General features: G+C 41.9%; 1 protein-coding gene across 1 annotated transcript in view; it reads left to right on the top strand.

Moving 5' to 3' along the window:
- LOC110172686 (rho-associated protein kinase 2-like) overlaps positions 1 to 12,385 on the top strand; it is a 168,337-nt gene that overhangs the window by 90,132 nt on the left and 65,820 nt on the right. Inside the window, exons 13-16 of the mRNA XM_055149584.1 lie at positions 679 to 736; positions 2,323 to 2,458; positions 4,806 to 4,897; positions 7,468 to 7,714. Of these exons, the coding sequence (XP_055005559.1) occupies positions 679 to 736; positions 2,323 to 2,458; positions 4,806 to 4,897; positions 7,468 to 7,714 (533 nt within the window). The remainder of the gene's footprint in view (positions 1 to 678; positions 737 to 2,322; positions 2,459 to 4,805; positions 4,898 to 7,467; positions 7,715 to 12,385) is intronic.

The following is a 12,385-nucleotide window of genomic DNA, read 5'->3' as shown; positions in this document are numbered from 1 at the left end:
TACTCTGCACTGTGTGATACTAGTACTCTGAAGTACTGTCTGCACTGTGTGATACTAGTACTCTGAAGTACTGTCTGCACTGTGTGATACTAGTACTCTGAAGTAGCACCTGTTGTGGAAGTTTTCAGTTCGTCCGTGGAAAGTTGGATGTAAAAGTCTGGAGACCTGCTGCTTAAGACTCTAGTTGAAGTTTATTTGTCAATAAGAAGTCGATATGATTTGAGAAGTGAACATTTGATCTTTAAATGTTCAAGCTCCTCGACTTTTCTTCCAAAAGAGAGTTTTTATAACAAGTGTAGTGAGTCTGAAGGCTGATCTGCTCCAGTGAGACAGAAATATTCCACAATTTAGATAATGACATGAGATTAGTGTGCAGGGGAAGTGAGCATGTAAATGCAGCTCTTGTGAGACGGAGTTAGACTCAGACATGTAAGTGGACGATAAATGACTTCACTTCTCTTACACTGCCTGAGCCGTGTGTGATACTAGTACACTGAAGTACTACCTGATGCTTTTGTCAAGTACAATATCAGAAATAGAGTATCAGCAGTGATTAAAGTATCAGTGCTGAAATGAGAGTTTAAGTGGAGCGCTCTGCAGACGGTGACTCGACTCGACCAGGACTAAACTCCGGTCTGTTGTGATTATGACATGTATCATGTGCTAATCTGTCTGCAGGAACGCCACCAACCGTTTAGACAAACTGGTCAAAGAACTGGACAAAGAGGTCAGTCTAATCGTACACACAAGTACACACAAGTACACACAAGTACACACAAGTACACACAAGTACACACAAGTGATACTATAAACTACAGCGAGTACCATGTGGGCAGTGTTTTTAAGGACGTACATCTTCATCTCAATATTGTGAAGAGTGAATATGTCATCCAAATAAATACAAACAAAAATAAAATAACCTCAAAGATTTGAGTTTTTTTAACAGTGTATTCTTCATTCACTCCACACTCTGTGGTGGTGAGATATTACTGTAGCCACAACTGCCCCGGGGCAGACTGATGGAAGTGAGGCTGCCACTCTGCACATCAGCCCCTCCCACCACCACCACCACCACACATACTGGGCACTTTCATACTGGGCAAAGGGTTAAATGTCTTGCCTTAAGGACACAATGACAGATCCCAGTGGGAATCGACCTCTGTACTTCAACCACTGAGCCCCTGTCGCCCCTGTCGCCCCTGTCGCCCCTGTCGCCCCTGTCCCCTGTCGCCCCTGTCGCCCCTAAACAACGAAAGATGTTCTCATCTGTCATTTCCAAACCAAAAATGTATCTGTATTTTATGTGTCTTGTGTTCTCTGTTTTTATGTGTGTAGTTTATATTTTTATATGAACAGGTGTTGAAAACTCACACTTGTGCTGAAACACTCAAAGCAACACATCTGGTTTGTCTAATGGGATTGTGATGTCCTTAATAAACATAAATAAATAAATAAATTAAAAATTAAAACACAATACATGGCCAAGGCCCATGTCCCAGTTTAAAGCCTGGTCTCATCAGAGTCTGGTCAGAGTCTGGTCAGGGTCTGGACAGAGTCTGGTCAGAGTCTGGTCAGAGTCTGGTCAGAGTCTGGTCAGGGTCAGAGTCTGGTCAGAGTCTGGTCAGAGTCTGGTCAGAGTCTGGTCAGGACTTGGATGGGAGATCACTGGGAAAATCAGATGCCACAGTGAAGCATCAGTGGCACAAACTGTAGTTGTGTCCTTTGGCAAGGCCCTCCCCCCTCATTCGCTGCTATGAAAGTGGTTTGTGTGTGTGTGTTCAGAGAGGCTGATCGCACAGATTGGTAGTAATGTATTATTATTATTATTATTATTATTATTATTATTATAAGAAATACAAAAACACACACTTTCTTTGTAAGTAGTGGGACATTCAGGTGATTTTATATGATTATATGTTCAGGATCACCAGAATGCACCGTCATGCTTCAAAACATGATTCTGATCAATGTTTAAGTATCGAACTGGACTGTCCTTTTGTTATTCTGTCCCTGTCTCACACTTGTCCTGTCCCTGTCTCACACTTGTCCTGTCCGTGTCTCACACTTGTCCTGTCCCTGTCTCACACTTGTCCTGTCCCTGTCTCACACTTGTCCACACTTGTCCTGTCCCTGTCTCACACTTGTCCTGTCCTGTCTGTCACACTTGTCCTGTCCCTGTCTCACACTTGTCCTGTCCGTGTCTCACACTTGTCCTGTCCCTGTCCTGTCCTGTCCTGTCCTGTCCTGTCTCACACTTGTCCTCACACTTGTCCTGTCCGTGTCTCACACTTGTCCTGTCCACTGTCCTGTCCTGTCTCACACTTGTCCTGTGTGTCTGAGTCCGTGTCGTCCCTCAGGCAGATGGAGAGGGACAGAGCTCTTCTCCAGCACCAGAGCACGGAGAACCTGAGGAAGGTGGAGCTGGAGACGGAGAGGAAACGAGTCCTGGAGAACGAACGTGAGGAGACGTCCACTCAGCCACACGCTGTAGACACAGACTGAAGCGGGACGTATGGAATGATGTAGCAAAGAAAAAAGTGAAATAACTCTTTGTTTTAAATTCAGATTCCTCAGAGTATCCACCCTTTGTTACCCACCCACGCACACTTATCTTTAAAAAAAAACAAAAACTTGTGAACTCGACTGTTGTGTGAGCGTCAGTCTGCTCGCTGCATTAGCTTTCTCCATTATGCGATTTTAAACGCGTCACTCAAACTCAAAGACAAAGTGCTCAGTGCAGCCACAAAGCTGCTCAGTATTCTGTCCTCAAGTCACCGCTGCACACTTTTAAAGCTCGTTTTTTTCTGTCTAAAAGTCTGAAAAGCAGAACTAGTTTGCAGTGATCCAAAGTTATTCCTCTCTTACCTTATGCATTCTGAGCATCCTAATGATTCACCATGATGGGTTTTTGATAACATTTTAAACTCCAGGAGAATTGACAAAAACAGGAAACAAAGAAAGAATACAATGACTTCTAAATGACGAAAACCGCTCCATTTTCTCAATTTTCACAAGTTTTGTCAGAGTTACTATCGCAAAAGAGTCCAAAGGAAGTTTCCATCCACATGTTTCCGAACGTCTTCTGGTTTTGTGACGTACGCGTGAATAGAGCCGTTAGATTTTAACAGGACACATTGGACTTATTTTGACCTCAAGACATTTTACTCAAATACATGGAAGTTTAATAAAAAAATAATATTATAACCAGTGTCGGGGAGTAACAGATTACATGTACCGGAGTTATGTAATCAGAGTACAAATGATGAGTAACTGTATCCAGTTACAGTTACTGTTTCAGTGAGTGGTAATTGGATTACAGTTACTTTGTTGAAATAAATGGATTACACAGAGGGATTTTCCTGTTTTCACATTTTGGACTAAACCAGGTCTAAACCAAGACTAAACCAAGACTAAACCAGGACTAAACCAAGACTAAACCAAGACTAAACCAGGACTAAACCAGGACTAAACCAAAAACTAAACCAGGACTAAACCAAGGACTAAACCAAGACTAAACCAGGACTAAACCAGGACTAAACCAAGACTAAACCAAGGACTAAACCAGGACTAAACCAGGACTAAACAAAGACTAAACCAGGACTAAACCAGGACTAAACCCAGGACTAAACCAGGACTAAACCAAGACTAAACCAGACTAAACCAGGACTAAACCAGGTCTAAACCAAGACTAAACCAGGACTAAACCAGGACTAAACCAGGTCTAAACCAACTAAACCAGGACTAAACCAGGACTAAACCAGGACTAAACCAAGACTAAACCAGGACTAAACCAGGACTAAAACCAGGACTAAACCAAGACTAAACCAAGACTAAACCAGGACTAAACCAGGACTAAACCAGGACTAAACCAAAAACTAAACCAAGACTAAACCAAGACTAAACCCAAGACTAAACCAGGACTAAACCAGGACTAAACCAAGAACTAAACCAGGACTAAACCAGGACTAAACCAGGACTAAACCAGGACTAAACCAAAACTAAACCAGGACTAAACCAGGACTAAACCAGGACTAAACCAACTAAAGACTAAACCTAAACAGGAAACAAAACCAAGACTAAACCAGGACTAAACCAGGACTAAACTAACCACCAGGATAAACCAGGACTAAACCAGGACTAAACTAAACCAGACTAAACCAGGACTAAACCAGGTCTAAACCAAACTAAACCAGGACTAAACCAGGACTAAACCAGGACTAAACCAGGACTAAACCAAGACTAAACCAAGACTAAACCAGGACTAAACCAGGACTAAACCAGACTAAACTAAACCAAGACTAAACAGACTAAACCAGGACTAAACTAAACCAAAAACCAAGACTAAACCAGGACTAAACCAGGACTAAACCAGACTAACCAGGACTAAACCAAGACTAAACCAGGATAAACCAGGACTTAAACCAGGACGACTAAACCAGGACTAAACCAGGACTAAACCAGGACTTTAAACAGGACTAAACTGCTGATGTGTCTTCTTCTTCTATCAATAATATTTGTAATCTGGTTAACTAAAGACTGGACTTTTTTTATTTTCTTTTATCAGACAAAACATCTTATGTTACGATATCCTGGTCTTTGTTTCTCTACAGCAAATCAAGTAATCCAAAGTATTCAGATTACATTACTCACTTTAAGTAATTTAATGGATTCTGTTACAAACTACATTTTGGGGTGTGTAATCTGTAATCTGTAGGGGATTACATTTTAAAAGTCACCTTCCCGACACTGATTATAAGTCGCATTTTTGTTACGAAATGTGTAAAATGTTGTATCTCTGTCATCAGTGAACAACCTGAGGGACCAGCTGGAGGAACTGAGGAGGAGGAACCAGGACTCCCAGATCTCCAACGAGAAGAACCTACAGCTGCAGAAACAAGTGAGGAGCCTCTTCTTGTTTATCTCAGATGCCCTTCCGCGTCCCTGTATCTCCGGACAGTCATATTCGTCTTTGTGCCGTCCGTGATTTGAACGCGCGCTGCTCTTTAAAACACTAAGACAAACTGGCCTTAGTATAAGTTTATATAAGTACATTTAATGCCGTGTACTGTGTGATTTACTTGTACTTCGGTGATGTACACTCCCCTTTCGTCTGCGGGTGAGTAATGGCGCATAATTCTCCCCGAGCTCGGCGCACGGTTCTGTCTGTAAGCACAATGCAGCAGCGGGAGCTCATTGTGAAACACATTAGAATATTTCTCATACACGACTTATGCATTTTGTATTAAAGCCGCCGTATGTAGCCCGCGCTTTTACCGTTTTAAATAATGAAATACAATCTCCAAGCTGCTGACAGAGGACGAGTTTGTGTCATTCTCAGTTTACGGACAGGCGCTGGGGTGCTGGGGTTTAGGAGGTGACCTTTTCAGATCAGAGAGAGGCGGTTTAGGTTTAAACTCTTGAGAAACAAAACGACAAGTGGACAAGAACTTCTCCAATGTTTTAAAGACTGAAATCTGACGTGACAAATAGAAGAAGCACATTTCAGAGCATGTTCGTACAGCTCTAAACCACAAGGACAGATGTTTGTACACGCAACAAGACAGACAGTTATTTGATTATTTATAAGATTGTGTTACTTTTTGTGTTCATTCAAAATCCATTTGACTGTGATTAATCTTCTAGTCTTGAGAAAATATATAATGATAATAATAATAATATTTTCTCTCTTTTTTTTTTCATTTTTTTTTTTTTCAGTGTCTGTTAAGGGTGGGTGTGGGGAGGGCGAATCGGGGTTTGGGAATGGGGAGGAGGGGGTTTAAATGTGGCATTTGGATACTTGTATATTTTGTGGCATTATTGTGTGGCCATAAGACCACAACATATGAAAAAAACTAAGATTAAATAAAATATATATATATAAGTCTTCTAGTCCTGAACTATGACATGTAGGGATGTAACGATATCCAAGTGTCACGATACGATATCGTCGCGGTATGAACCTCATGGTACGATATTTATTGTGGTATTGTGGGAAAGCTCATGATATTACAGTATTAAACATAATAACAAGACTGACATTATATCATTTGGTGCAACATTTATTGTTTATTGTTCATTTTCATATCAGTGACATTTTGAACAGAAAAACCTTTGAAGCTGAAGTGCAAAATTCAGCTAACAGCTAAACACTTGTAATAAAACTGTAGTCAGGAGCCTCGTGGAGTAGTCTGACAGAAGCTGAACCACATCAGTGCACCAGGAACCAGCAGGTTTTTTTTCAGGCTTATGTAAATGAGCCATGTGGCTTTAAGTTTTGTTTCTGTAAAATGTAAACAAATGTGCGCAAAGCTGCATTAAACACATTATTACTCAATGTATATTTGAGTCCTTGTAGGAAATGAAAAAAAAAAAAAACCTAAGTGCAATGGCATTTTATATTTCGGTTCCAGTTTAGCCTCTAACCTTTTAAACCTGACGCCGTCCACCGGGGAAATGGTGCAAATCACTCGCTTTATATCCTGTGATGTATTTCGTTATTTTTTGAGCGCTGTTGTAAATGGTTCATGTATAGTTTTTTTGCGCCGACTTGATTTTCTGAACACGTTCTTGAAGGTTTTCGGTGTTTGGGTTTATCAAGGTCCTTCTCATGTCGTAGTGTTTCTCCGACGTGAACCGCACACTGAGTCTGTTGTTTGTCCGTCACCTTTTCTCTTTCCTCCTTTCGTGTCACGACAAACCCAAAATGCTTCTAGACCTCAGACTTAAAAGCTGCTGGTATTTGATTTGATTTATTTATTTATTTGAGGCAGGGACAGCGCACAATTTTCACATGAACCTTAACAGGAGAGACTCATTGTTCCAGGTTGTAGCACCAGTGCTCATTTCCACCTGTCGTCCCTGGGCAGGTTCATTGACCTATGAGCAGGTCATGGGCTTGTGCGTCCACAACGGGCACACAGGCCGATGACGTGGCTGCAAAGGATTATGGTCCATGTAGTTTACAGTACTATGCGCCACAGGAGTCGACTGAACATTCCTATTTTTGCCTAAAGACACACAGTTTACTACCGTGACCAGACCACGACGATATTGTGATATCGCCAATATCGTTACACTCCTAATAACATGTGAACATATGCAGCCCTTTAATCTTTTTAATCTGGCCGAACTTGAATAATAATAATAATTTTAAGTGTTTTTAAAGTAATTTTAATACATAGTAAATACCGTGAGACTTGAAAAACAGATATTTTGTTGTAATCCTGTTGTAATGATTTTCAATTATGGGATTTATTTATTTTTTAATTACTTTCAATAAATTTTGGTATGTTTTCTACTTATCCCATGTTATTTTTTTCTCTTATGTGGTGGATTACAAAAAGGTTCTATCCATGTCTGGCCCTTCCGTCAAATTTTAAAACCCTTTGTGGCCCACGAGTCAAAAAGTTTGCCCACACCTGCTCTAAATGATCTTGTTGTTGTTGTTGTTGTTGTTGTTGTTGTCAGCTGGAGCAGACGTCACAGCAGCTTCAGGAGGAGCAGGAGAACGTGTCCCGGCTGAAGAAGGCCCAGGCCGAGGTGCACAAACACGTGCAGGCTCTGGAGCTGAGCCTGAGGGAGCAGGAGCAGAGGTGTGCTCAGCTGGAGCTCGGCTCACAGGAGAGAGACGCAGAGCTGAGAGACGCTCGCTGCGAACTGGAGGAGGAGAGGAGGGAGAGGAACAACAAGAGTGACACCATCCAGGACCTGCAGGGTGAGACTCAACTCGCCGATGACTAACTCTGACGCTGAAACTGCGGCTTTTCTGTACTTGAGTAATGGAATATGTAGCTTTTTGTAGCACTAATTTTGAGGCTTGATGGATGTTAACAGGAACAGAAGAGCTGTTCTTTGAAGGAGCCCGGGGTGTGAATGAAAACCAGACAAACAGTATTGTGATTATGATATATGTATATTTAAGGCAAAGTAAATTATAAACAAACAAACACAGAAGTTCAAGTTCCACTTTTTTGGGGGGTAAAAAATAAATTAGACTCTGTTAAACAAAAATGGATACGTCTGTTCACAAAAGTTCCGTTATAATCCACAATTTGAGTATTTCAGTTTGTATAATCCACGCTTTGGGAATCGCGATTTATGACCCACGTTCGAGAAGGTTCGAGAAGCGGCGGAGGAAAAAAAACTAAGTTTTTCGAACCGCACAAGTGTCTAGTCTGGTGGTTTGTTGAGTTGAGATTTGTTGTAGTTCATTCAGTAGATTCCATCCATTAAAAAAATAAATAAAAAATAATTGTTTAGCTTAAAATGCGGGTGAAATGCGTAGTTTTTTTGGGAGTTGCAGTACTTTGTTTGAAAAGTTCGCACAGCCGAGAAGTAAACTGCGTGAACTTGAAGGAAGTGGAAGGTGAAGTGGACTCGCCAAAATAAAAGTCGCCGTATTAGACGTGGGTTACATTTTACTTAATATTTAGGAAAAATTTCACCTTCCTCAATGTGAAATCTTTAGTCTAAAACTTTACTCTCAACTAAATTGGAGCTAGAGCCACACCCACCACAGACGAAGCTGCAAACTCTCAAATATTTGAAAGCTTCAGTTTACACCAGACGCATCAGAACTGCTCCTGCAACACCAGCCTCGTGTATTCTCACATTTTATCACCCAAACATTTGAACTCAATCCTGATTTGAGCTCCTCGTACTGTAAAAACGCTCTTTGGATGCATGTTTGGCATTGCTGGTGTAGATTGTCCCTCTGACTTTGGCGTGAACTGGGGATAAGAACGACAATCTCCGCGTCTTACCTTCTCGTTAACCCTCACCTACAGTCCTGTCGCTCGGTTCTTCTTTTAACGGCCCTTTTTTCTCCATCTGCAGCACAATTCAAAGAGTCATTTGCGCACAGCCTGTAGTCATCACATGTGTTATTCTCCGGGACAGGGACCATTTGGCACAGGCTCTTGTGTCTGTCCTCGGGCACATTTCACACACTCGTATGTCTGCACGTGAAGAATAAGCACCACATGTACCACTAGAACTGGGCGATGTGAGGAAAAAAAGAATCAGGATTTTTTTCTAACCCCCCCTTATTGATGGATCTGGATTTTTGATTTGATTTTCTTCCATCTTTTTTAAAAACATACAGGTGTGGATTAAAGATGTAAAGAGCAGGATGTCAGGATCACTAGATTTTTTTTGTTGTTGTTATTTTTGTGAGCAACAATTCCGAAGAAATTCACATTTAAAGGTCGGCATGAATTTGTACAATACTTTAAACCTTAAAGCAAGTGTGTGTTACCGTGACAACAGTGAGAAAATAGCTATTTACTTTCCGTAACTTGGATTATAACGACAAGAAGCACAAAGAGGAGCAAAGGTGAAGAGCTGCCGGGAGACGAAACCACACACAGAGACGGAGAACTTCAAGTCAGATTCTGCAGATGTAAATCAAAACTTGTGAACACGTGAGGAGACATGGTTCCGGCGGCTTGTTCCTAAACAAAAGCGTAAAGCACGGTGCGCTCTTACCGCTACATGATTAGTGCATGCTTTTATCATCGAGATCGACCAAAGTTGAGGTCACGATCTGTCGACTTTTCGATTTTTGGCACAGCCCTACGTTCTACCATGAGCTCCATCAAACCTTCCAGACCCACCTGGCCCACCAGATCCATCAGAATCAAAGCTCCACCAGACCCTTCAGACCCACCAGACCCTTCAGACCCACCAGACCCACCTGGCCCAACACAATCACAGACCCACCAGACCCAACGCAATCATAGACCCTTCAGACCCTCCAAACCCTCCAGACCCACCTGACCCACCATATCCTTCAGATTCAAAGCTCCACCACAGCCTCCAGACCCACCACACCCACCAGATCTATCAGAATAATCAGAATCATAGCTCCACCAGACCCTCCAGACCCACCAGACCCTCTCCAGACCCATCAGAATCAAAGCTCCACCAGACCCTCCAGATCCACCTGACCCATCAGAATCATAGCTCCTTCAGACCTTCCAGACCCATCAGACCCATCAGACCCACCTGACCCACCAGACTCATCAAAATCATAGCTACACCAGACCCTCCAGACCCACCAAACCCATCAGAATCAAAAGCCCACCAGACCCTCAAGACCCACCTGACCCACCAGAACCACCAGATCCCTCAGAATCCCAGCTTCATCAGACCTTCCAGACTCGCCTGACCCACAAAAACTGCCCAGACCCATTAGAATCATAGCTCTACCAGACCCTCCTGACCTCTCAGAACCCTCCATCAGAATCCAGCATCAGACCTGAACTCCCATCAGACCGTTTAGACCACAGGTGTCAAACATGCGGCCCAGGGGCCAGATCCGGCCTTCCAAGACCTTTAATCTGGCCCTCAGCTGATTTTCTACTAAAATATTTTAATTATATTTTCTATTAAAATCGTGTTAATTTTCTGTGGTGTTTATCACAGCAGCGTCTCCAGCGTCTCTGTACGTGGCCCCTCCCACCAGAGCAGCACAAATGAAGACTTGTCTCTTTCCAAACGCTCTTAAAGGACGATCGTTTTGACTGTTGACCGTGACACCCTCATCAGAAAAATGTCCAACATGAGAAAAGTGGAGCCGAGTGCAGGATTTTACAACAAAAATTCACTTATTCCCATTTATACAAATTAATGTTAAAACTTTGTGTTGAAATTGTATTTTTCCTTAAAGTTTCAGGTTGTTCATAATATTATAATATTTTGTAAAAGAAAGCAGTTGATTTTCGTGGAGGTTTTATGAGAACAGCCCGAAGGCGGGACACGGGGGGGGACAGGCGTAGATAATGTCCTGTTTTAATGAGACTATAAACCAAAACGATCTCTCTTCTCTCTCTTAATATCAACATAATAAAATGTAATGGAAATGACCAGAGCGGGTTATGGAGCGTCGCGTCTCGTAATAATCACTTTGTCTCGAGTGCCGGGGATTTTACTGCTACAGAAAGTACAGGAAACATAAACGTGCGCCGGACAGAGATACATTAACACTGCGGAACATTTCAGACAAGGCAGTGACGTCTCCATGGAAACAACCGGCTGTCAGGAATGTTACATAAAAACTGCACAGTGTTTATTTGTGTTACATGTACTTTTACTTCAGGGACTTCAGGTACTTCTGACACAAGTTTGTTAATAACTAATAGTTAATAGTTGCTATGCTACTACTCCTACTACTACTACTACTACTACTACTTTTACTACTCCTACTACTCCTACTATTACTGCTACTCCTATTACTCTTACTACTACTACTACTACTACTACTACTACTGCTACTACTACTACAGTCCCTGACAAAAGTCTTGTCTCTTATCCATTTTGTAGAAACAAAAGCTTATAACTTGACTTTAAATTAATCAATTGGTTTTAGAAATGTCTCATATGAAGCTAAAACCTCCCAAATTATGCTCAATTTACTAAAATAAATTTGCTTCACTGAAGAAAGATTGATCATTTAATGAACACAGAAAGGTCAGATTTTGGCAAGACAAAAGTTTTGTCGCCTACAGAAAATTGAACAAATAATTTACTTCAAATACAAAAATATGTTGCATAACGTCAGTGAATGAAGTAGTGGTGCTGTGAGATCCATGTTTAATATCTTGTATGACTCCATGAGCTTGAAGGACACGTCCATGCGGTTCAACAATGATTCATACAATTTGTTGATGAAGTCATCAGGAATATCAAAGAAAGCGTCTTACAGCCTCCCAGAGTTCATCAAGATTCTTTGGTTTTGCCTCCATGTTTCCTCTTTCATTCTACCCCAGACCTGCTCAATGATGTTCATGTCTGGTGACTGGGCTCCAGTCCTGGAGCACCTTGATCTTCTTCACCTTGAGAAACTTTGATGTAGAGATAGAAGTATGTGATGGAGCACCATCCTGCTGCAAAATTTGACCCTTTTATGGTTGGGAATGTAAGAGGAGCTAATACTTCTTGATATTTTAGGTTATTGATATTTGCCTTCCACCCTGCAAATGTCTCACACCCCCAGACTGGATGGAACCACAGACCAGGATTTTTCCGCCACCAAACTTAACTGTTTTCTGGGTGAATCTTGGATCCATGCGGCTCCAGTTGGTCTCCTGCAATATTTGCGGCGGCTGTGATGTAATTCAACCGAGGATTCATCTGAGAAATCCACCTAATGCCACTTTTCCAGTGTCCATCCTTTTATCAGGCTGTGGGCCTTGGCAAATGCCACATGTTTTTTTAATTGCCTTTTGTTTAGTGCTGGTTTCTGTGCACTGATTCGACCATGGAGGCCATTTCCAGACAGAATTCTACAAACTGTTGTGGTTGACACAGGGACTTGAGGTGACCAGGCCTGGTGGAGTCTGCTGCAGTGGAAAAGGGGGCCTTGGATTTTTGAATCAACAAACGG

Source organism: Boleophthalmus pectinirostris, unplaced genomic scaffold, assembly GCF_026225935.1.
Source record: "Boleophthalmus pectinirostris isolate CB_2022bp ecotype Guang Dong unplaced genomic scaffold, ASM2622593v1 HiC_scaffold_13, whole genome shotgun sequence".
Classification (NCBI taxonomy): Eukaryota; Metazoa; Chordata; class Actinopteri; order Gobiiformes; family Gobiidae; genus Boleophthalmus; species Boleophthalmus pectinirostris.
This window is presented reverse-complemented; position numbering and strand designations above follow the sequence as displayed.